This window comes from Microcebus murinus, chromosome 12 (assembly GCF_040939455.1).
Source record: "Microcebus murinus isolate Inina chromosome 12, M.murinus_Inina_mat1.0, whole genome shotgun sequence".
Taxonomy (NCBI): domain Eukaryota; kingdom Metazoa; phylum Chordata; class Mammalia; order Primates; family Cheirogaleidae; genus Microcebus; species Microcebus murinus.
Window position 1 is genome coordinate 80,178,069 of NC_134115.1, and position 26,755 is coordinate 80,204,823.

General features: G+C 41.9%; 1 protein-coding gene across 8 annotated transcripts in view; it reads right to left on the bottom strand.

Annotated features, from left to right (window-relative positions):
* Positions 1–26,755, bottom strand: part of CDK5RAP2 (CDK5 regulatory subunit associated protein 2) — a 174,154-nt gene that overhangs the window by 23,199 nt on the left and 124,200 nt on the right. For all 8 annotated transcript variants that reach the window (XM_076008992.1, XM_076008991.1, XM_020289456.2 and 5 more), the window contains 6 exons: positions 24,548–25,121; positions 22,509–22,741; positions 13,511–13,559; positions 10,640–10,812; positions 5,022–5,141; positions 600–716 (listed from right to left, as the gene is read on the bottom strand). In XM_076008992.1, coding sequence (XP_075865107.1) covers positions 600–716; positions 5,022–5,141; positions 10,640–10,812; positions 13,511–13,559; positions 22,509–22,741; positions 24,548–25,121 — 1,266 coding nt within the window. The remainder of the gene's footprint in view (positions 1–599; positions 717–5,021; positions 5,142–10,639; positions 10,813–13,510; positions 13,560–22,508; positions 22,742–24,547; positions 25,122–26,755) is intronic.

Consider the following 26,755-nt stretch of genomic DNA (forward strand, 5'->3'; position numbering starts at 1 on the left):
CTCTATGACCATAGGCTAGTCAATTCCCTAGGCCTAGGTTTCTTATCTGTAAAATACCACTAATCATACCACATTCCAGAACTGCTTTAAGTATTAAAAGATAATGTTAGTGAAAGCCCCTTGGTAGCTAAGCTCTAAATATAAGAAATTAAGAGAAGGGATCTTTCTATAAGAAATACTGGATAAACCTTGCTGATAATAGGAAATCTCGGGTTGAGATTTGGGCAGTAATGTAGTTCCAACTCTTCTCTCTTGCACTGTGAACAGGGATGACAGAGAGGTGGCTGTAGAGAGGGGGTGAGTGACAAGTAAATAAAGTAACACTTACTGAGTGCCTATTAGAGACACTGTGCGGAGAGCTTTACACTGTTTAATTGTCGCAACAGCCCTATGAGGTATTCCTTAACCTCTCTGGTTCCAGTTTTCTCAGCTGTAAAACAGGAATACCTCATAGGGTTGTTGTGACAATTAAACGGTATAAAGCTGTCACAGAGCCGCAGGATTCAAACTTAGGCTGGTCAGACTCCAATGCCTACATTCTTTCCATGACACAGAAGGCTTGGGGGTTCCAGACTGCAAGTGACTCCTTTAATTCTTACCTCTGGATCCTTTCATGAGCATTGTATTGAGGGCCTGGTTTTGCTTTCTCAAGAAATGAATTTCCGATGTTAGAGAATTATGCAGCTCTGAACCAGAAGCACAAATGTTTGTAGAACCTACAAAAACACACATAAAGAGTGATTTATGGCCGGGCGCTGTGGCTCACGCCTGTAATCCTAGCTCTTGGGAGGCCGAGGCGGGCGGATTGCTCAAGGTCAGGAGTTCAAAACCAGCCTGAGCAAGAGCGAGACCCCGTCTCTACTATAAATAGAAAGAAATTAATTGGCCAACTGATATATATATAAAAAATTAGCCGGGCATGGTGGCGCATGCCTGTAGTCCCAGCTACTCGGGAGGCTGAGGCAGGAGGATCGCTCGAGCCCAGGAGTTTGAGGTTGCTGTGAGCTAGGCTGACGCCACGGCACTCACTCTAGCCTGGACAACAAAGTGAGACTCTGTCTCAAAAAAAAAAAAAAAAAAAAAAGAGTGATTTATAAATAATCTCCAGGTCAGTCAGTATGGTTGGAACTTTCTAGAAAATAGTTTTAAACAATGAGTTAACACAACATGCAATGAAAATCACCTCTGTGTACTATATTAGGTATTATATAATACCAGAGGCCAAAGGGAAATGAGTGAGCTTCAAAGAGAGGGGAAAGTGAGGCTCCCCCACATCTTCCCTGTCCTAAGGGAAGGTCCGAAGGGTGAGCAAAGCAGGAGAACTGGGCCAGGAGTGGGGTGAGTGAGTGACAGTCTTAACCTTCACAGATGTCTCTCCCGAGGTCGAAACTCAGGCACCTAGCCACCTGCTGGCCCTCACCACTGAGGCAGCACAGTCCACAGAGACAAAGCTGAACTCCTCACCCTCTGCCTCGGGAGATGGTATCACCATAACCCCCAACCCCAGCTAGAATCCTGGGAGCCATCATACACGCCTCTCTCTTCCACTGCCCAATCAAGCTGTCACAAATGCTGTTTCTTTCTCCAAAACACTGGCCTACTCTTTTCTGTCCCTACAGTTCAGACCTTATCACTTTGCTCTAAACTTGCCTCCCTGCTCTTCTGCCAACAGGGTTATTGTCTTAAACACAGTCCGTTCTTGTTACTTTCTGCTCAAATAACATCTGATGGCCCACCATGGCAAAAGACAATCAAACAAACACAACACAAGGTCCAACTTCTCCGTCTAGAATCTGAGGATCTCCATTACTTAGCTCCAGTCTCAATGCAGGCTCTACTACCTCTCCACCCTGGGCCGCCATGCCCTTAAGGCAGTCGAAATGGACCACTTCTGTGCCCCAGACACACATGTGGTCACACATTTCCCTGACTTTGCAGAAGGAGGTATTAATTCCCTTTGCCTAGAATGCCCACTACTCTCTTTACCTATCAAAATCACACTCCTTCAACTCTTAGCTCAAATTTACTGCCTTTAAATGCATATCCTAAAGATCAGGGTCTAGAGCTCCAGACTGGGCTGGAGGTAATGTCCTCATCTATAAATACCTCACCATGCTCTTGTCTGTCTCCTGAAACCCTGCCCTTCCTTTAAATCCAGCTCGGATGATACCTCTTGATGGACGCCTCCCTTGACACTCAACCCCAGCACTCCCCACCCTCTGAGCTTTCTATATCTGCACCACAGACAATGTTCATGTTCACAGTTACCCTCAGGAGAGTGCCTATTGTGTGCAAGGTGCCTTCTACGCTGGCAGGCATCTTCTTCTCCTCCACACTGATTGAGTCCACCTACTACACCACAGAGCCAAAATGCCAGAACCCTGCTTTCCCAGCCCCCTTGCCGCAAGGACATGGGCATATGCCATTTCTAGCCAGTAGGACCTGATGGAAAGTCTGCTGCGGGCTGCTGGGACAGATTTTCCCCTGGATGCAAAGAGAAGGACAGGGAGAAGCCTTCCCCACTTCTTTCCCGTGCTTTGGACACTGTCCTGAAAGGATGGCTTGCTTATAATTACTGCAGTCATCACAGATACTAATCTCAAACTCTGCAATCACTGAGCCATAAAACATGCCTTGGAACTACCTGCTTCTGGATTTCTTGCTACGTAAGAAAACACAAACCCCTGTTGTTAACATTAGTTTCCACTCATACTGTTACCTGCAGCTGAAAGCACCCTGGTACACATCCTGGCATGAATACCTGTGCATTCAAACTCCTTGTAAGGAAGGTACGACATCAGTTCTCTCAGTTCATACTCTTTCCACTCCACTGCACTACCTTGTTCTCATGTTAACAATTCAATTACCACAGTGTCATACATTTTTTTTTTTACTCACAGATGTCTCTCTCCACCATCTTCCTCCGCTCCCTACTGTGAACTCTGGTATCTTTTCAGAGACACCTGGTTTGAACCATGGCTCTGGCTTCTTAAGAGCTGCTTGACCTCAGCGAGTCATATAACTTCCCTAAGTGTCCAGTAGCTCAATAAAATGACTGATATGGTGTTGTTACTGCTGCTACCATTCGTATTAACATCACCAATGATGTCAGCCTGGAGCCAAAACAGTACTAGAGAGTTATCTGAATGGGCAGGAATAATTCTACAGAAGTTGACAATGACCAAAACTAAAGTTCTGGTCAAAACCAAAGCAGCTTTGGAAGTAGTATTTCTTTTCGAAGAAATAATTAGGCCAAAGAACAGTTCCTAACATAGCCTAACCCTAAGCAGCCAAACAGGGGCTAGTGAGGTCCACTCCCGACAACGTCAGCACTCCACGCTCGTGTAACTGGGGATTTGCTGGAAGCCCTGAGACGAGATGATGGCTGTAAACAATACTCCACCTCAATGTTCTAAGGAGCCGGACCTCTCTCAAGCCTACTCCCAAGGTGAACATTTCACAGCAGGGGGAGGTGGAGCCACTTTTATTTCTTTGTCTTTTCAGACACTGTGACAACATGGTGAGAACAGTGTGTCTTTCCACCAGTGTAAATACTTTATGAATGCCTTTCTGTAAACCTTCCCGTCAGAGTGAATTACTCTCCAGGGCGACTGCCTGCTCCATTGTAGCTGGTGGCCATTTGAGCCCCCAAATAATTCTATAATTGGATTTGCCAGGGAAAATGTAAAACAGAATGAATCTAATTCAGGCATTACCAAGAGTGAATGTGAAGGGCCCAGGCGTGTATTTCTTTTTCTGTGTTTGATACGACTAATAACTCAGATTAATCAATTTCCCTGAGGGTGAGAGCGGGAGGATGCAGGATGAGGGTGGATGAGTGAGAGAGGGAGGGCGAGCGTGGAAGGGGACCATTCCGTTTACCTGGCACACGGCAGCACATACAGTACTTTGGAGAGAGGTCCTTCTAGGCTGGTGGCTATGATGGGCTAGAAAGGAATGAGCACAGGACAAGGGTCCAAGGACTCAGGTGCTGCCAGCCAGTACTACCTTTCTAGAACTCAGTTCCCTCATCTCTAAAGATGGGAATGAAATTAGGGTCTCTGACCACTGTAGAGCTTTGCAATGTTAAACAGATAAAGTTATACAAAATAAAATAGTAAGATAAAACTGATGATGATGAAGAAAGCAACCATTTATTGAGTGAGGCACTGAGCAAGGCTCTCTTCATAACACTGACTCATTTAATCTCACAATGACCTTGTTTTAAGAAACAATTAAGACTGGGGAAGATGGGATGAATTGCCCAAAGTCACAAAGCTAAAAGACACCCAGGTCAATCCAACTCCCAAACAAACTCAGGCTTTTCCAAGTGCACCAAGATGGCTCTCAAGATACATTCTTCATGGAATGAGGACACCGTCTCTGGAACAATAAGGAAAGATGCCCACAATACACTGTGCAATGAAAAATGGGACAGAATAGTGGATATAGAGTATACTACCTTTTGGGTAAGTGAGGGGGAGAATAAGAATATAAACGTATATTTGCATTTTTTTTTAAATCACTGTAAGGATACAAAAGAAAATGAACAAAAGGAGGGAGAGGGACAGGAATACAGGGTTAATGGGCAAAGAATGGAGGTTCTAATTTTTGAAGCATGTAAATGTCTTACCTATGGGGAGAAAGATACTTTTAAGTGGTTTGTAGAAGATCATTCCCTTTGGAGCTAACTGTGGTTATGCAGAAATATTGGTAACCTTTTCATTGGAATGTGAGCTTTACTAGACTGCTAAAATGCTGATATTTTTATAATCCATTATTGATTAAAAGACAAAATAATGCTTTGTTTTATTTTAAAATATCTATTTTTCTATAGCTTCCAAAGTCAAATGAGGTGCCAACCACAATTTAGGATGCCAGAGGCTGACAGACTTCTCCAATGATGAAGAAATTAACATTTATCAAGCACCTGCTTTGTACACAGACTGCTTATTCAGGCAGAGGTGTCACAATACAGTACTTACAGGCTTATACCGCCCTGTGGGAAGGTCCTTCCTTACCTTGATCAAATTCAGATTCTTGCCGTTCCAGCTGTTTCCGTAGCTTCTCATTTGTTTTAATAGATTCTTCTAAACGTTTTCTCAAAGTTCGAATTTCCTGTATATGTTCCATTAGTAAGTCTACAGGAGGAAAGGGCATTTTTAATTCAAAGTCTGAAGCCCCCAACAAATTGAATAATTCATAGATTATGCAGGGATGCTGAAATTCCAAACAGTATTAGATGTATTAACATAGTTAGCAACCGGCAATTCTTTCCTGGCATGGGGAGGTTGAGTTTCCCACAGCCCACAGACATAGTTCTATAATGATTTTCTGCAACCTTCCATGAGGAAGATATTTTATATCACATGGAAAAATTATATTCCATACAATTTTAATGCTAACTCTAATGTAGCCTTTTATTCTTCTAAATATCAAATATTAATTTAAAATCTTCCTTATGGTGAAACTAACAGATCACTTTCAAGTCTGCTTGAATTGCCTGAGAGTTGATTTTCAAGACCCATTTTTTGAAAGAAAAATGTTCTCCATTTATCACTTACTAATTTAAGACTTGAAAAAAAATAAAGCAAAACAATGCTAGTGAGAATGGTAATAAGAAGTATAATCTCAAGAGTATATCCTGTTAGTTGAGTACAAATGCATATAACCTTTGGGGGATACTTCTATCATTAGACTGAGAAAAGCTCTCTTCCAATGTCTTTTACCAAATAATTCTACTTCTAGGACTCTATTTAAAGAGATCACCAGATATGCCAACAAGCATTTGCCAGAATGCAGGAAAATGTTCATCTTAGTATTGTATGTAACAGCAAAAACTGAAGTAGCTCAAATTGTTAAATGAACTGCTGCACATCCATTATAATGCAGTATTATAGAGCTGTTAAAAACTGTTATGAAGGCCAGGCATGGTGGCTCACGCCTATAATCCTAGTACTCTGGGAGGCTGAGGCAAGAGGATCACTTGAGCTCAGGAGTTCAAGACCAGCCTGAGCAAGAGCGAGACCCCGTCTCTACTAAAAAGAGAAAAATTAGCTGGGTACTGAGGCACATGCCTGTAGTCCCAGCTACTTGGGAGGCTCAGGCAGGAGAATCACTTAAGCTCAGGAGTTTGAAGTTGCAGTGAGCTATGATGACTCCACTGCACTCTACCCAGGGCAAACAGAGTGAAACTCTGTCTTAGAAAAAAATAAAGGTTATGAAGACCATATATAATATCATGGGAAAATTATGTTATTATGTTAAATTTTAAAATAGACACAAAGTTAAATATTCCATATAATCACAACTTGTAGAAAAAACAACAAACTCAGTTTCTCCTATATTCTCACTCAACACAGAAGACTTCTCTGACCAAATGTTGGAGGAGGGGGGTTGTTTTTCCCATACACATCAAGCAAGCAAGCAATGTGCAGTGGATACCAGCTAGGTGTACTCTTGTTCAGTTCAATTCTGATACTATCTACCTGGATATGGTGTCAGATTCACAGGTTGAGGTCTCAGCCCCGTAAGACTGCCCCCAACTACAGATGCCAACAGCAAGCCTCAGGTTGTTTTACGTGTGCTTCTGACTATAAACTGGGGTTCCCAGGACACTCTCCTTGAGTTTAATTAATTTGCTAGAATGACTCACAGAACTCAGGAAAACACTTGCTTATGTTTACTGGTTTATAATAAAGGACATTATGAAGTACACTGATGGACACCAGATGAAGAGATGGATAAAGCAAGGTATGTGGGAAGGGGCATGGAGCTTCAATGCCCTCTCTGGGGGTGCCACCCTGTACAAATCTCTCAGTCTTTTTTTTTTTCTTAACTTTATTTTCTTTTATCTTTTCTTTTAATTTTTCCTTTCTTTTGGGAGAGATGTAATCTCAGTTTTAAGCTATCCAGAAACTCTCCGAACCCAGGCCTTTTGATTTTTAATGGAAGCTTTATTATACGAGCATGACTGATCTTCAGCCCCTATCCTCTCCCCAGACATTTTAGGGGTAGAGACTGTGGAGGTCCTGAAAGTTCCAAACCTATTATCACATGGCTGGCTCCCTTGGCAATCAGCCCCCATCCAGAGACTACTCAGGAGCCCACAGCCAACAGCCAGCTCAATGGCATACAAAAGGAGGCATATCACTTCAGAGATTCCAAAGATTTTAGGAGTGGTATGCCAGGAAGACCAAATACATATTTTACTATATCACACAACTCTATTTAAAAATTTGTACAGACAGGAAAGACACAAATATACAAAATAAGGAGATACATCTAAATATTAATAGCAGTTGCCTTGGAGTGGCAGGTTTTAGATTTTTCAAAAATTCTCTGTTATATTATAATATTTAATAATATATACAATTTTAAATTTTCCAAATTTTCTAAAATGAATGTATTTTTCGAGCCTTTGCCACATCTCACTTTAACAAAGAAAGAAGGAAGCACGATTCTAATCTAGAGGTAGGCTTCTAGAGTCAGTGTTTAAAACATAATCACATTAAGTATCCAAAGGCAAAACTAATGTCTTTAATTCATCAATTAGGGTATACTCAGTATGTCTTAGTAATGTTTGTTTTAAAACATTATACTAATGTTATGACCCAGTTTTAATTCCTCCAAAATGACTTTCATTTAAAAGTAGCACAATGTTACAGATCTTTTCCTAATTAAATAGTAATTTTGCCATGAATTTGAATGTTTATGAGATGACTTAATTCCCAGACCTTCAGCTATCTCCTATTAATGCCAGAAGTGTGGCAAGTAATTTGGTGGAACGTCTGCGGCTCTCGCTGCAGCACAGCACTGAAGGACTCGGCCTGCGATACACTCTTGGCACAACCCGGCACTGTACCTCCCCGTTCCTGCCCTGCTGCCCTGCAAATCTTCCAGCGGCTAGTCAGGTCCGAGTCTGTCGGGAACTTATCTGTTTTGATGGCACCTTCTTTGCTGGTCTTTCCAAGTCACACATTGCTGGTTTTAGGATACTAAAAGCTCAGCTGCCATCGATATAAGCCAGTTTCCACTGAGTCTGTGGCCAGGAGCTGGAACCATCACTTGGGCTTAAGGAAACATTCGCAGCTGAATTGGACACTGCTTATTAATTATGCAGCCATACCAAGTGTTTCCAGAAGGAAACACTATACTGGCCTTTATAAAAGGGGAGAAAAATATCCGTCTCTTACTATAATACCCTTTCTGACAAATGCTAACTCTTTAAAACCATAAATCCTATAAAAAGCAACGCCCCCCCCAAAAAAGTATATCTCTTTTGCCTAGTAGTTCCAATTTATAGAATCTATGTTAAGAAAATGCCCCCAAATAGGCAAAAGGCTACATGTTTAAAGATATTCCTTGCAGCATTGTGCACAATTGTGAAATCTGAAACGACTCAAATGTTCAGCAACAGGGGAACACGAGGAAAATAGTAGTTCAGCCATTCGACTGACTACTCTAAATCCACTAAAAATGATGTTATGTAACAACATGTCAGAAAGCTCATGATATAATGTTAAGTGAGAAAAGGAAAAATACTAAATTATCTCTCTACATAAACTAGAAATATGACAAAAGAAAAACCCCATGCAGAGAACAAAGGCTAAACAGAAACAAATGAAAAAGGACAGCAATGGGAGTACTAGGGCGGCTCCAGGGAGCACTGTCCCCGTTCAGGTAATCCACTAAGAGGGCGTAATAAGCCCAAGGTCATGGGTCCCCAGAGGAATAATGTGAGCATTATTCTAAAGGCTTCTACATTATAAATAAAACAAGGTTGGGGTGGCAGACAGGGTGAAGGGTAGAATCAGAGGTGCAGGCAAGAGGAAGCAGAGGATTAAGAATAGGGATCTCAAATATTGATGTTTACATCATTTGGGCTGCTGCATCGTAACTACTACCATCCTGCTGGTTCCTCAAATCCTCAGTCACCTCTATACACAAAGGTGTCGTGGGAGTGGTCTCTGGAGGGTCTTGGAAAGGGACTGACTTTCAGACTGAACTGATACAATCAATGCAAGAGCCGGTGCTAGAGACAGAGAAACAATTCATGGTCTGACCTAAATTAGGAGAAGGCAGAATGTAGAACCATAAACAACTAAGAAAAATCAAGTGCTCAGAAACCCACAAAAATTACAGACGGATACAGCCAAAAACCCAAAGAAACTAGGTCTACGTGACTGGCTGCTGGAACCCCAGTGGTTAGTGCTCTTCTGGGGCTTGAGTGTCCTAGAGGAGCCTCAGAGGCCACCATGGGCAACAAAGGCTCCACTCATATCTCTTTAACATTTTGCATGGGGCCTCTGTATAAACTTTCACCTAAAAAGGGGGGTTCTGCTGCTAAAAAAAGATTTCAAATTTTTTTAAACAATGATCTATGCGATCAAGTATCAACAAAGAGCTTTTACCAAGGAGGTACAGTGTATTTTTGTGAATAAAGTTTTATTGGAACATGGCCATGCCCATTCATTTACACTGTCTATAGCTGCTTTCGTGCTGCAAAAGCACAGTTGAGTAATTGCAGCAAAGAACACATACCCTGCAAAGTCTGAAATATTTACTATCTGTCACTTTAAAGGAAAAGTTTACTGATCCCTGATCTATATAGTTTAGTCTACACAATCCCTTGAACCTTTGAAATATACTGAATTACAAACACTAAGGCCTATACATTACCCCGAAAGGAGAAATCAAGACTGTAAGTACAGAAAAGGTGAAGGGGAGATCAGGAGCAGTTTCCTTGAGAGGCTGATTCTGCCAACTCAGTCCATGGTCAGAGGCAGAACAAAGGCATTTGGACTGAATGTTTGTGTCTCCAAAATTCACATTTTAAAGCCCTAAAGCCCCAATGTCATAGTATTAGGAGGTGGGGGTTTTTGGGAGGTGATTAGGTCATGAGGGTAGAACCCTCATGAATGAGAGCAGCACCCTCATAAAACAGACTCCAGAGAGCTCTCCCGTCTTCCTTCCTCCGTGTGAGGATACAGTAAGAAAACAGCAGTCGCAGCTGAGAAGAGGGCCAACCTTGCTGGCTGGTTCCCTGATCCTGAACTTCCCAGCCTCCAGAACTATAAGAAATAAATTTCTGCTATTTGCCACCCATTTCTATGGCATTCTGTATAGCAGCCCAAATGGATTAAGACAAAAAGCCTGACACAATGGGCCAAGGGAAACAAAGCAGACTTACACAATCGCAAATTTTGTACTTATACAAAAATATCAGAATAGGGGGTTAGGTGCTCTTAGGCCTATGTAGAACTCAAAGCAGAAGAGTCTTTGAAGTGGTCCTGCCTTCAGGACTGAGTTTAAAAGAAACAAAAGTAAATTTAAACCTAACTTGCACTGACACACAACTGCAGTGACACACAGTCTGCAGGAAATGGCAAGTCATATAATTAAGTGGTCATTTTTAACATAAAAATAACTCTCCCAAAGCACCATCACTTTCAACAACCACAGCTTTCTCCAGTGATAAACAATACTCTGAATGACCAGTTTGGGCCCTAATGAGATCTCTTTTCATCAGGGAAATGTTCAATTGTCACCACACTCTGCTTCCTAAGGCAAGAGGGCAAACTGTTGTTTAAATTGGGCCATGTATAAAATGTTTAGTAAAGCTTAAAGCTCAGCTTACCTTGAGAAAATTTGTTTGCCACAACTGAAGTCTTCTCGGTCTCGCTATCTTGCTTCTGCTCTCGTGAGAAGAAAGACTTTTCGGATGTTTCATTATCAGACAATGCATGAGAGGCTGAAGGCTCAGGAGATTCAGGTAGAATATGTTGGTAGGTTAAATTGTCTTCCTCAATCCTTAACCATTGGGATTGAAAGACAAATCATTTCCCATGCTAAAATCCTAAGCCAGGACCATCACCTAGGAACACTTAATATTACTTTGCGTTTTGTAACTTCCCCATGCTTGCAAGTTCAGTCAGCCCGTGTGTTTCTCTATAGCATTAAGCAATGACATTCTAAAAACAAAAAGGGCTCAGTGGCTTGAGTTTGGGGCCAATGAAGGGGAGTGAGGGATTGTGCCTGTCCCACAGTCTGGCTTATAGGGGCGAGGCCACGGGAGAAGGCCTGCATCAATGGCAGCTGTTTACCAGGTGCCTCCTCTGTACCAGGCATTTGAGATCTTACTCAGCCTCACAGAACCCCATGAGGTAGGGATCACTATCCATTTAGAGTTAGAATGACCGAAGCTCATCATAAACTAGTCCCTATCTCACAGCTCGTAAGTGGCATGGTTCAGATTTGAACCAGGCCTATCTGGCTCCAAGGCCCCAGGAGAACATGGAGCCCAGCCCCAAACCATGAGGTGGCCTTATGGATTTAAAAATCTTAAAACCCTCATTGTCCCCAAAGAAGTCCCAATATCATCATTGTGGTAATCATCTAGTTATTAACCTATATTTCCCAAGGAACACCTAAGCCCTGGAAAAAAAAAAACAAACTGAATGCTATGAAAACCCATGTGAATCTCCATTATAGATAAGCTCCTTAATTTAAGCTTTTTACTCCCACTTTTTCCTATTACATCTTGTCAGTGGCCACAGTCTCATTATTCACATTATTCATGATCTCAGACAAGAGCAAAGGACTCCAAAGCTGCAATGCATTCATTAACAGGTAAACACCAGATGCAACTTCGCCCAGACAGCGTGATGGATGCACAGGCTCGCTGCTGGCTTGCAAAAGCACAGAATGGGCCAAGGGCACCCATTTAATTAGCTTAGGAGTGACCCATGTGAGTGCTAAGCCTATAGCTGAAAAAGGCAGAACTGAAGGAAAAGAAACAAATCTGTCAGAAATGGAGAGGGTGACACATTGGTTGAGGAGAGCTAAAAGAGGTTTCCTGCCTCCCTCCAACCCATTCTCTAAGCAACCACAGAAGTCTTCCAAAGTGGCAAATCTGATCGTGTCTAGTCCTAGCCTACCCTCTTTCAAAGACTCCCCTCTTCCTGAACTTTTAACACAGCATCTGAGGACCAAGCCAACGGGGCCTGGCCTGCCTCTCCAGCGTCAACCCTCTATGCACCAGCCACACTGCTCAAACGGGCCATGTCTCCATCTCAGACAAGGACATTCTCCCAAGAACCCCTGGCCCCTTCAACTCCCACCCTTTAAATCTCAGCTAAGAATGCCCCCACTCTGGGAAGCCTTCCTTGCCATCTCCATAGTCAGCCAGGGGGATGTGATCTATTATTATAAGGATGGAAGTGGAGAGTTGAACTGGGCGGGGAGGGATCTTTGACAATACTGCAGTGAGAGAGGAATTTAAGTTTCTTTTACATTTATAGAAGCCCTGATTAAAATGACCTCCAGTGAGCTGTGATACCCCTGCCAGCCCACTCTAATGATGCTGATGCCCTTTGCAAAGCCAATAAAATCTCAAATTCTGCACCCCAGACTGGTCTCCGTTTCTTTATTTTATCTCCAGAAGCCCAAAGGGCCACATCTCCAAAGAGGAAGAAAGTACCCAGCAGCATTAAAAGCATTCAGAACCTATAACCAGTAAATAGAGGAGGACAAGACCCTGGCATCTTCAGTTGGTCATAACGGCAACCTAAGAACATGGACAGTTCATTTATTTCATCAGCATTTTCTGAGTTCCAACTACATGCCTGATACTTGGAGCTGGAACAGATAGATATTCAAGACATAATCTTTGCCCTTCAAAACAACATGGGATAATAGTAAGAGCACAGGCATTAGAGTATGATAGATTCAAGTTCAAATTCCAGCTCTGCCTCTAATGGTTAAGCATGCAATTCTGACTCACAGTCTCCTCATCCTAAAATAACCTTGTAGGGTAAGAAGTAGTAACTGTGAAATGCCTGGGCAGCTGCTGGCACACACCAACACCCAGTTAACACTAGCTAGCTCCTTTCCTCTTTTGAGGAATACTAGGAATAGAAAGATAAATGCAGAGAACATTACAACACCACGTGATATTAGTAAGTGCTGTAATGTAATCACGTGCCACATGCTACAGCAAGAATAACTGATCCTGGGATGTGGCGGAGATGTAGTGATTGGGGAGAACCAGGTTCATTTCCATTTGAACTCACTCTGAAGAAGACTTTCAAACTACAAAAGGAAAAAGGTAGAGCATGCAACTTGTGCACCGCCATGTCTGGAGAATAATATACAAAGCCAAGAGGGACATGATGGGAAGGGAAAGTGAGTCAGACTGAGAAAGACCTCAAATGCCAGGTTAAGGAGTCTGGAATTTATCCTGCACGTTATCTGGGAGCCAACAGATGGAATATATCAACTGGTTCAAATCACCTGATGGAAATGAAACGACTGAATGAAGGCTAAAGGACATACAGTGTGAACTCTTGGTTTTTTATGGCCACCAAAAATGTTCCAAAATGTTTATGCCATATTTACAAGAAGCAGGAAACAAACAGAATGGGAGGGAGCCAAAATATTTAAAAAGCAGACAGGCAAACCAAACCTAGAAAGTCCCAGAAAGTCTTCTTAACAAATGCCACATACTCACCTCTCCATCAGTTCGTTCTCGGTGCTCATTTCTACTCCACCTGATTTTCCTGGAAGCAGAAATAATAACAAGAGAGAAAGAAATAAATTTTTTAAGTGTTCCCTAATGATTTCTTGTTCATACATTTGCAGAGGCACTATTCCATTTGCTTAAACACCCTTTACAGCCACCCAGATATTTAAAATAGCAATACCAGACATCCGATTCAGACTATAGACTCCTCCTTTATCACTGCACGGACACTAGTTCTAGGTGACAGCACTGAATCTAAAAAGCAATTACAAAGGCATTGCTGGTTCAGGTTCTTTTTCCTTCTCCAAAACTGTGATACTAACAGAATATATGCTCATTATAGGAAATGGCAACAGAATAAAAATAGATCACTATCCTCCAGGTACCCCCTGCAGACATGTTGCTGGATTTCCTTCCATTGTTTTTTCCATGCATTTTGGCACACATGATGCTGTACTGTGACTTAATTTTTTCACTTAGTACTTCATTATAAGCATTTATTTTATGAAATTTGCTTTAGAAACATCATTTTTAATACCTACACTAATATTCCATTGTAAGCATGCATGTACCACAGTTTTTGCCAGTTCCCTATTTGACACTTAGGTCATTTCCAAATGTTTACTTTTATAAATACATGAAATAAACATCTCTGTGCACACCGCTTTATCTGCATTTAAATTATCTCCTTAGGAAGACTCTCAGAAGTGGAACTACTAGGGAAAGGAGTACATGAGGACAGTTGAAAAAGCCACTGTCTACAGCAGGGGAAATGACTAAAAGAAAACAAAATAAAGCTCAGAATGTAGTTGGGCAAAAGATGCTCTGCTCTCTTCCTGCATGTCATCATTTGCTGTTTGAAAGGAAGCACATGAGCCCAGATTTCAAAGAGACTAACAACTTTATTTTTAAAATACTTCAGAACCCTGGAAATTGCAGACTGGGATGTGCTCTTTGAAGAAACTAACGCATGGCTAAAGAAAAAAACAAACTCTTCTGTAGCTGTGCTTGAAAAATGAGACTATAATTAAACTGCACCCACACATACAATTTTCAAAACTACTCTTAAAACGAAAAGTTCTCAAACACCACAGTGTAGAGGAAAAGATCACTGGAGCCTTGCACATTTGCTTCATGTCTGGCAGTTTCCGCCTACATGGCATGGCCGTCCAGACTCTTCCTCGCCCCGCCAGGCTGGCCACCTGGGCATCGACAGTCAGTGCTACGTGCCAAGTGATGGAAAGTCATCTACCACTGCAGGGCACTGTCACCATCAGGAATGAGTCAAAGGGGCCTGACTGACCAGGCACCAGGCCCTGAGTGTGGTTCTTTCATATCCACTGTCTCCTTTAGGCCCCACAACAATCCTACAAGCACAGTGTTAGTATCTCCATCTTACAGCAAAGAAGCAGAAAATTGAGGAGGTTTCATGTTTCGACTCTTTCACCTTGCCCAGTTCACTCTCTCTTACTTTACTTCATTTTATAGTGAAGTAAGAGAGATGGCGATATCCAACAGCTAAATCACAAATCTATGCCTTGTCCTCTTGGTTACATCCTGGCCCAAAATGGTGTGATGTTCTGATGTCTTGAAAGGGAGGTAGAGGTTGACAGGCCTCTGTCACAGTGGTTGTTCTCAAGGTCTCCACCTTTCTGTCCTCTGCATGCCTCTTCAAGGGGGGACAATCCACATGTGATGGGGTCAGACTTCAAGACCATGAGTGGAAGCTGTCGCTTCCAAGACCATCCCTAATAGGTGGGGACAACTGTACATTAAAAGAGCAGCTCAGTTGGCACTTTTCATCTCACGCCTGCACTGGGGCTGCTTACCAACAGTCAGCTGCAATAAGACTTGGACCTACAGACCCTGAGGATGGGCCACCTGCTGCAGCCCAGGCTTCCAAAGAGCTGAGGACTATACATGTACTAGCCAGGTAACCAGTAACATGACATTCTGCTTCACAATCACATTGTTCTTAAGGAGTATATCTCCCTCAGAAATGTCACAGAGTGGGTACCCTTGGTTTGGGGCAGGCTTTAAGCATTCCAGGTCTCCCAACCATGAACTCATCAAAAACCTCTCCTCCGTTCCTAACAAAGCCCACAACCACAGAAGGAAGTGCCCTAATGCCACCAGCAGCATGGGTTTCCCCGTATTCAGATAACAGACCCTTTGGGGAGCGTGCAGTAATTCAACAACAATCACATTCTACCCATTCCCCTATCATAATAGAGTTCTTTGAAACCAAATGACAAATGGTTATGCAGGATTCACAGAGATATCATAACAACTGATGCATTGAATTTCTTGGTGGAAACTGCCTTTGCACAGGTGACAGGGTACCATCTGTCGGGCCATTTCAAAAGCTTAGGATGCATGTCATGAAAATGCTACTCCCATCTCTCAGGCAAATCTTGTTGCTATACCTGAGAGTTGTGTAGTATGAGGCAGTGAGGGGACTTCATCTTTTCAAATTAAAAAAAAAAAATCTAGTTATCCTACTTATAACTGAACAAGCAAAAGAGGACTATTATGCAGGATAGACTTCCATTAAGAAGCCTCTTTTGAAATAGTAGTCCCTAGTTCAAACTCTATCAATCCTACAGTTAAGTTCAAATACCATAACCTGGAATTTCCTACATGACCTAAATGTTTCTTCCTTTCTGTAATTGCTAGTAATTGGTAATATGTATTCACAGTGCTCTTCCCAGGTGCCTGTGCCAGACCATGAGGATACAGAGATGAATGAGGAGCCGTCCTGCCCTCAGTGAGTTCATATCTGAGTGGGAATAGTGGACCCAAAGACAACAAACTGCAGTGCTGTGATAGGGGCAGCATGGATACTGCTGGGGGTGAGGGGCACACAGAGGACACAAATGAAACCCAGCCTGGACTATTGGGGAAAATTTAGAGGTGGCAATGGAGTTATATCTTTGAGAAAGAAAACATTTATAAAGGTAAAAAGAAGCTAAGGGGGCTCTAGGAAGGGCAATTCCAGGGATACTTAGGAGGAAACTCTCCGTTTTACCTGAAAGCTGGATCACTATGCTCACTTTAACTTGCATACCCCATTATCACTGTTATCACCTGCTGAGCTCCCACTATTTGTCAAGCAGGACATTCTTGAAATAATCTCATCTAATCCTTACAAACATCTCTGCAAGACAGGTGTTACTCTGGGGGATGGTCATGATGGAGACTCAGACTTTTGGGGGGAGGGGGGGAAATGGGCATTTATTGAAACCTTAAAATCTGTACCCCCATAATATACCAAAATAAAAAAAAGAAGTAAAAAAAAAAAAAGAAAAAAAGAAAAAAAGAAAAAAAAAAAAAAGACAGGTGTTACTATCCCCATAGAAGAAATCTGACCCTTTAAGGGGCAAATGACCCATAAAGATGGGATTTGAACTCAATTCTGTCTCTGACTCCAAAGGTCCTGTTCTTCCCAACCCAACACCTTTGGGATTGCCTCCATCACAAGGTCAGAAGTGAACGTCAGCTGTCAGCTACAAACAGCCTAGAAGTAAAAAAAAGAAATAGATTTTGCTTCTATATGGGGTGAACAAAGAAACCATTCTGGAGGATACGCAGAATTTCTCTAAGTGAAGAGGAAGTAAAAGCCTTACAGAAAAGAGGGTGGTTTGAACAGAGTCACGAAAGTGAGGAAATACAAGGCCTGGCCCACAGAAACATTTGACCACTGCACCCAATTTGACAGCAATGTGAGAAGCACAACACATCGTGGTTAGAAGGACGGGCCATGGAATTCAGTTGCCTGGGCTTAAATTCAGACTTGGTTGCCACTTCTTGTGCAACCATGAGCAAGTGCATTAGCCTCCCTGTTCCTCATGTATTAAATGAGGATAATAAATAATACTTCCTTATAGGCTGAGAACAACATCTGGCATACAGCAGACATTCAATAAAGACCAGACTTCTTCATTTCCTCATTGTTCATCCTTCATCATCATCATCACCATTATCACCACCATCATCATCATTAGAGGGCAGTGGGCTAGAAAAGGCAGACTGTAGAAGGCACTGAAAAGAAATGGATGTTTTAGGTTCATCTCTATCAACAAAGGAGCGCCAAGGCAAGGGATCCCAGCAGCTGTCTTCTGTTCATGTGGTTAAACCCTGACACACATAGTAAGCTCCGTGAAGAAAGAACTATCTTCTTAGTACCTTTCCCACTGCCGAACCCAGCTTACTCAAAAATACCTGAAGACAAAACATTGCCTTCCTTATTTATGCAACTGGTCTTTGAAAAGCACCATGAACAAGGAAAATCTGGCTGCAACACCAGTTCCTGATCTACAGTGTCCCAGCCCTCTTTGCGAATCCAAAAGCTATAGATTCTTACTCCAGAAAAATATACATAAGCTACCAAAATTTTCAGAGTTCCAGAGCCCTACCAGAATCCCTAGTTTAATGAAGCTAAGTAAGAGGCCCATTACAAGCATTAAGAAACCACACTAGAATCCTTCTTCTTGGATCCTATCCATCAAATATTATTAAAGAAATATCAAGGATATGGATAATGATTCCAATACAGTGTTCTTTATAATAGCCCCAAACTGGAAACAACCTAAATGTCCATCTAATGGGGAATGATTAAATAAATTATGGTACATTTACACAAAAGAATGTTCTAGAGCCACTAGCGCTTTCAATGTATATGAATATTATCCACAACTGAACAAAAGGAGAAGTTGCAAACAGACCCATTTCCATAAAAAATACACACAGGTATAACATAGGTCTAGGCATATAAACTCCAGGGGGTTTTGCTGTGCAAATGATGTAATTTTAAGAATATTTGCTTATCTGTTATTCCACATTAAACATGCATTGCTTTGTATTAATAACAAAAAGGCTATATTTAAATTTTTAAGAACTCATGCTATGCAACTGCCTCAAATATAAAACTACTTCATAATAAGCTCACTTCATAATTCAGGAGCCAGATCCCTTACATGCCATCCAAGAAAGACCTACCTCTGTGTTCTATTTTATGCTCTAAGAAAAGGAGGTATAGTAAGGTTCCTGGGACTTTTATTCTTTTATAGAAGAAAATAATGTTCTGTGTGTGTGTTGTCTATTAAGCCTGAAATGCTCTGCCTCCAGAACCCACAGGAAAACAAGTGGGATCTCCTTGGGCTTTCCAAGGTAAATAACTGAAAAATAAATCAAGGGGAGTGGCTGGGTGAGGGAGGGAGGGCAGCTGGGACCACAGGCACTCTCTCTCAGCCTCCCACTTCCTAGGGCCTCGGGTGAGGACTTGCAGGAAGAAGAGGAAGATGGAAAGTGCCTTGGGCCTAGAAGATTCAGCTTTATCATGAGGACCCGGTTATTTCTCTATTAATAAAATTAAAATTAGCTTATTTGGAAAACCTTAGCCAGAAGAAAACAGATTTTTATAAAGCTGGAAAGAGTCTAGTGCTCCTATACCCTGGTCCTCACAAGTCCTGGGAAACTGGTACTAGGAAAATTAGTCTACAATAGATCTAAGCTGTTGGGCCTTTTGGAAAAGTCGGGAAAAAATATTCACTGGGCCCAGATGGGCAAACTATCTCATGTGCTATCCTATAATTAACTGAATTATGTGGTCCCTCACAAACCACCTGTTTTGTATATATGAAGACAGAGGAACAAGAGGCAAATCCTGGTTCCACCCAGGCAGTTAATGACTTTAAACAACATACCTTTGTTAAGGCTAAGTTCCTCACCTGTAATGCAGGTTGTTCTGAAGATTAAGCTCCAACTCACAATAAATACAGATACTAGTAAATACTCAGTACATAAAAGCCATGCACCAAGATTTGAGCCAAGGAAGACTTCACATCCATTATTTAATTTAACCCTTAATGATGACTCTATAAATTAGGTATTAGAATGCTGAGTTTACAGGTAAAGAAACTGAGGCAAGGAATTAAGTAAGTTTCCCAAAGTGCACATTTACAAGTGGGGAGCCAGAGCTCTAACCTGGCCAGCCTAAAACCAGTGATTGCATTCTTCACCACTAATAAGGCCCACTTATTTAGATATATAAGGTAATAGTTCTGTGTCCCATCTGTAAAACTGGGTTAATAACTTGTGCTTCCAAGGTCATTGCAAAGTTTAAATCAAATAACATATATGATACCAAGTAGAATACAAGTAGATCAAGTAGTGGAAAGAGGTTTTTTGTCCAGAGAGCCAATCTGAAATTTCAACTCTGCCATTCATTCCATAAATGATCACAGATGAGTTGCTTACTTTCTCTGGGAAACACTCTCTACAACTGTTAAACTAGGATTCATTCACTCATTTATTAATTCTCTGAAAAACTATGTATTGAGTAGCTACTATATGCCAGATGTTGTCTATTTCCTAGCATTATAGCAACAACACAACAGATAATGTTCCTGCACCCTTGCAGGGATTCCTTTCTAACAGGGAAGGCAGAATGACAAATGAGTTCACGTTAAACATGCAAGATGACGATGAGGAGGGCAGAGGCAAACAAAGCAGGGTACGGGGAGAGGGGTGCCAGGGGTGACGCAGGGCTGCCTTGCTATTTTACACAGACTTGTCGAAGAGGGCCCTGCTGATAAGACAACATTTGGGAAAAGGCCTAAGGGACCAAGGATACCAGAGAAAAAGAGAGGCCCTCAAGAAGCAGCCTGCCTGGGCAAGATGGAAAAACTGCAAGGTCAGTAGCTGGGGAAGGGGAGACGGCGGGGCAGGGTGGCAGGAGATGAGGCCAGAGTGGGGCAGGGTGACAGAGCAGGGCTTTGCAGGCCCTAATCTGGACTTTTACACTGAGGAAAAGGAAAGGCTTTGATTTGAAGGCAGAGAAGGGACATGATCTGACTTACATTTTTAAAAGCTCACTCTCACTACTGTGTGGAAAATGCACTGTCATGACACAAGGGTGGAAGCCCACGGGCCAAGCAGGAGGCCAAGTGAGCAAAGAATTCCAAGCAAGATGAAGACTGAGATGGATCTTTAGATCTGGCAAAGGGGAAGCTGTTGGTGACTTCAGCAAACCCTCTCAGTGAAGAGGCTGCAATGACTGGAAACCAATTCCAATGGTCTAAGAAAGGGGGACTAGAAAGTGACATTATTGCATATAAAGGAGAAGGCAAAAATAATGACTTTAGGAGCCAGGCGTGGTGGCTCACACCTGTAATCCTAACACTCTGGGAGGCTGAGGTGGCAGGATCACTTGAGGCCAGAAGTTCAAGACCAACCTGAGCAAAAGCAAGAGCAAGACCCCATCTCTACAAAAATACAAAAAATAGAAAAAACTTAGCCCTCAAAAAGGACCCAAGACTACTTGAAGAAATGGTTCATTCAGGGGCAGGGACAGTACAAGTTGAGCATGGAACATCTTTTTTTTGTGCCAGAACATGAGGACTTTGCTCCCCAAAAGATGGGGACATGGGAAAGGAACTGCCACTTACCAAATCTGGGACAACATAAATGACAAAATGGATAACTGTCCATTGAATAAAATAAGAATCTATAAATCCACATTGATAACAAATAACCAATATATAAATAAAAGAAGTTTAACAGAGAAGTATAACAGAGAATGCCACCTAATAATAAATGAAGGAGGAATGATGGTATTAGAAAAAAAACCACCATGTTTCCACCATCATGGTAATTTTGACTCAGGCAAGAATCATCAATGGATGGTAAAACTCATGGCAAAAGGTGAAGAGGAACAGAATATTCACAGAGTTATGAAGTATCCTCCCCTAATTCCTTATTCATTACACAGGGAGAAAACATAATTTACAGCAGAGAAACCTGATGGACATCACCTTAACCAAGACATCAAAGTGAGTATTGCCCCAAATGGGATAAACTGAAACCATGTGCCTTCTTAAGGTAACAATACCATGAGAATAAAAAATCACTTATGTATTATTCCTGCCAAAACTGCATAACAATCTAATCTAATCATGAATCCAATCAGAAACAGTAAGAAATCCCAAGGCAAGGGACTGACTAGAACTATTCAAGGATGTTAATGTCATGAAGAAAAGGGGTGAGGAACGACTCCAGGTTAAAGGAGACCAAAGAGACACAACAACAACATGTAACATGGGGACTAGACCCTGGATCAGCATCAGGATCCAGAATAAAATTGTCATAAGAGACATTGAATCAATGATAAACATTCAAATACAGACTATGTATTAGATAATAGTATATTAGACACCACCATTTATGATTTTAATAACTGTACTGTGGTTATATAAGAGAACGTCTTTGGTCTGAGGAAAGGAACATGATACTGTCAATCCACTCTTATAGGGTTCACGAGACAATAACGAGTGCGTATGCGTGTGTGCATGTACAAGAAAGAGAATGACAAAACAAATGTGGCAAAATTGCTAACAACTGATGAGGCTGGGTGAAGGGTGAATGGGAGTTCTTTGCTGTAGTCTTTGAAAAAAATTATTTAAAAACATTTTAACGCAATGACATTTATTAAAGCACCCAGGAAGGACATTGCAAAGTTTTAGCAAAGGTTTTCCTTCATCCTTCCTCTGGCCACTTCTAATCCTTGCATATATTTTTTAACTAATAAAAGTTTTGTTCAGTTGGTTGGGTTTTTTTGGTTACCAACATTTAAAACTCATGAATTTTCACCAAAAATCCCAATTTCCATCTTCTCTGGATAATTTGCAAGAGCAGGCAACCATGTGGCCAGTGCTATGGGGCACCTTCCAACTGACTTCACTCATGTACCTCGCCAGCCAGGCACCTGAGGCATCCAACCTGGACTCCTGGTTTGGAACAGTGCAGACCACAAGCCACTTGGAAGTGGTCACTGGAGGGAAGCAGCAGCAAGTGTGGTTCTGTCACCTCATCAAGGCAGAGGGGCAGCAGATAAGCAAGGCTAAGGAGTCAGTTCCTCCTGTGCTCCTCTAAGAAGTCCTGGGTCAACTATTGATGTCTTATGACTTGCATACTGCACCCCACTTACCGTTGAGAAATAGCTTTTCCAATTTCCCCAGCAGTTCAGCACATTGATTTAGCTGCTCCTGGAAACCCTGGGCCACACAGTAATCCACGTCGCTGGCCTGCAGCAACTCTTCAAACGCCTTAATCATGGTGTCCATGTGTTGACGGTAAATGACACAGATGCCATGGCTATCCTTAATCTGCTGCCGTTGAAGGGAGAGCTCTCTGGCTTGGGACTGAACTAATGAATTGTATCTGATAAAAGGGAGGGGAGAAAATGCATGGACCATTTCAGAATTGAATTTTTGTGACCTTAACACTAATTGGAAAAATGACAGAGCACAATTTTTAAAAGCCTGCAGCTGTACAAGTATATATACTTTTAGAAAAATTGAAACTGTACAAGGTCACTTCTTCGATTTCAAACAGCCAATAAATGCTGGAACAAAGATTCTTCTGCAACATTTTTAACCTTATAAAGCCCCCAATTAAAGTACAGATTGACAAGGACTCAAGCAAACAATTAGTTTCCATACACTCTTCAAAAATACTATTCTGAATTGTAGAAACAAGTGCTCCAAGGGTCAGGGAATCCATCAAAAATTCTCATGAAGTACAAAAAAAGAGAGTGTAAAGCAAGGAAAAAAGATAGGACTCTCTCCTTCCAACTGAAAGGTCAGGGAATAATCATGATCCTAAACTACCATTTAGTGAGAGCCTATCAGTCAGTCACTGAATTTGGTATTTTATATAAGTTATCTGATCCTCCCAGTTTTCCAACAAATGTATAAATGTCCCCTTTTATAGAAGAGGAAACTGATTGGAAAGTTAGTTAAGTGGTGAAAATTTAGCATTTACACACAATTCTGACTTCAAAGCTGTATTATGCAATACCACCTCCTTACTACCATGTGCCTGCCGTCTTTTCCTATGTGAGCCCACAATATTAGTAGCCACTGAGAAAACCACAGATTAGGGGAAACATGGCTTGCATATAAACTGTGGCCACAGTGACCTGGCTCCAAAGAATGGCTTAGCACAGGTGCTGACACTTCAGTTCAACTGTTTCCCCTTTCCTGAAATGACAGTGCATGGGCCTGGCAATCACTTTTGCCACTGAGTGTGCACATCACATGGCACTGGTATTAAAGGTGGCAGCCAGTTTAATGGAAGAGAAGGAACATGGATATTGGAGTGGGATAATATGGGCAACAGTTTTCCCCAGCTTTGTGAATGTTCTCAGACAAGTCACAGCAATCTCTTTGAGGCTGTTTCCTTACCTATAAAAATAAGCTTAATAACACATTCTTCTCATATGATTTTGAGAATTAAATTAGATAAGTGACTAACCAGGAGCCTGAGACAACAGCCTATCAATAACTATAAGCTTCCTTCAATCTCGTTGCTTGGGAAATCTTGAAAAATTTACTCTGGATCCTGACAATTCAGACAACGTATTTGTCTCAAATTAGTGACAAATGAAGTTCAACTTTACAAATGATCTTATTTTTGCTATATCTCATGGAGCAAAACTGTATATATCTATACCCATAAAGCATTATCCTCATGACCTAAGAATTCTTCTCTTTCAACACAAGCTTATTTCTCTGAGATGCCCTTAAAGGGTAAAGATGTAGAAAATATTTATATTCCTTCCACCATGACTGCGACATCAGTTTTAGTTTCACAGCACACCAAAGCCAATTATGGAGTCCAGGAGTAAACACTGCAGTTTGGCAACAGCACTAGCACCCACCAAATGACTGGTGTTCCCAACCTGAGTACCCAGCCTGGGGAGGGCAAAATCTGCCCTGTCAATTTTAGAAGACTCGAGACTCACAGCTGACGTTCACATGTGCAGGTACTATTCCTATTCTTTGTGGCTTCCTATCTCACTTCCCCCAGGACCTGGCTGCCTGAACCCCACCATCAAAGCCTTCCCCAGAACATACTCCACCCCAGCATGGGGCAGCATTTCCTTTTGGCTCAAGGGCTCACACCTAGTGGCAGTGTTAGGGGACTGCAGGCTTAGTTGGGGGAGAAGGCAGAAGCGGGATGTACCTTGAGGGTGAGAGATCTCTGAACTTATTCTGCAGGTTATGGATTTCACTGAAAAGTTCCATGTTCAAATTCTGCTCCTTTTGCAGCTCATATTCCTGTTCCACTAGCTGCTGTTGGAGGCTCTCCAGCATCCCGCCATCAATCATCTCTGGGGCCAGCGGATGGAGGATTTTCGTGTGCTTCACATATCGTACTTGGCGCAAACGTGAAAAGGTCATTTCTTCTTCATCAGTACTGACCTTGGGCTTTCCCAAGCCATCCTGGGCCCCTTCTGTCCCACACAAAACTGTGATAATGGCCTCACTGCACTGGGAGTGCTTCTGAAGCTGAAATATGAAATTCCGGTAGCCCTCCAGCTCAGTTTCCAAGTCATGGATTTTCTGTTTTAAGCATTCTGTATCATTTGAGGTATTGATGTCCTCACACTGATCAGTCCCAATCATGCTGACTTTAATGGAAGGCTGACTCTTAGAACTCATGTAAGTAGCTACTGATGTCAGGCCTAGACAATCTTCAGGATTCTCTTTGCATGCTGGCAAGATGGCAAGGTCATCAGATGGGTAAATTTCAGAGTCTGAAAACCAAACACACTTATGTCAGTATCTCCTTTGCCAAAATCCACCCCTCTTCTCCTTCCTCGTAACCATAGTTGAGCCAAGGCTACTGCAACAGCCTCCTAACCAGCATCCCTGACTCTAGTCTTTCCCTCTTACCTCTCAGTCATCCTCTTCCTCAGAATGACTGTTCTAAAAAGTAAATTTAACCATGATAAATCACACACTCACCTAAAACTCATCAATATTCCCACTATCTACCCAAAAAATTCCATGATCTAGTTCCTGGCAACCTTTCTGGGAATATCCCTGGCACCACCTATGAAGATTTCCTACTAAATTAACCATGATTCCCTGCATGTACCATGCTGTTTCATGCCTTTCAGGTGCTACGCCCTCTGTCTGAATTACCCTTGGCCCTCTACTCTACTCCTACTCAATGAACTTTAATACTCAGATCTAATTTTCCTTCCTCTGCAAGCCCACCTCCAAACTATGCAAGAGTCACTCCCCTCTGTGCTTCCACAGCACCTCATATATATTACTCAAGATAAATATACTATGTGCTGGGTGCTGTGTAAGAAGCACCACTGGCTTATTTATTTACATACCAATTCGACATTCAGATTCCTCTCTCCCTCACCCCTCCCTCACCAGACTGCAAGTTCTTTCACAGCAAGGATGTAGCCTTTCATCTTCACATTCTCTGTGCTTAGAACAGTACCAAACCCAGACCAGAGGTCAGGGACAGCCTGAGAAATATTGACAGACTCCATGAAGCAACATTAAAGAGAAGTAATTCTAAACATTCATGACAGGTGAAAATCTTCTCACTGCCACGTCTACTGGTTTCCAGGAGATGCTATGTGTCCTTTAGTGAGTTGTTTCACTGTCTCACAACTCTGCCAGGAAATACTTCCTTATAGCTAGCTAAATCCTTAGAGATGCAGCCAAACTTGTTTGAGAGGCAGAGTGGTGCAGCAGAAAGAATATATGCTTTGAAGGCTGTATAGCCTTAGGCAAGTAACTTACTATCCTAGACCCTAAGTTTCCCCTGTATATAAAATGAGGAAAGAGATGCCTAATGTGGTTGCAATGAGCTCAGGCTTGATTCCAGAGCTTATGTTATTAACCACTATATCACCACTTAACCACTGTATCACATTGTCTGCCATTCAGGGAAAGCCCAGCTCAATATAGAGAGTTGTTTGAATACTTAACAGGCAGCAGAATGTAGTAGAAAAACCTATCTTTGAAATCCAACAGACATGGTTTCAAAGTCTGGCTCTGCCACTAGGTGCATGATCATAAGTGACCTGGCCTCTATGAGCTTCAGTAGCTTTATCTATAAAATGGAAAGAATATCATTCACTGTGAAAAGTTGTCTTTGGGGTTTTTGTTATTTTTCTTTTTTTTTAAGGATTGTATGGAACAATATCTGCAAAAAAGTTAACATGGTATCTGGCACACAGTAGTGAAGGAACCAAAGTAACATGAACATCCTTTAACTGTTCAAAGATAGAAGGAGTAGAAGCTTGCACACAAAGGCTGGCCTGGGAAAATACTGCAAAAGTGACAATATGGGTTGGACCAGATGACCTGGGAGATCTCTCAGAAAGAAAATCACACAAAAATCCTCATCAGACTGCATGTT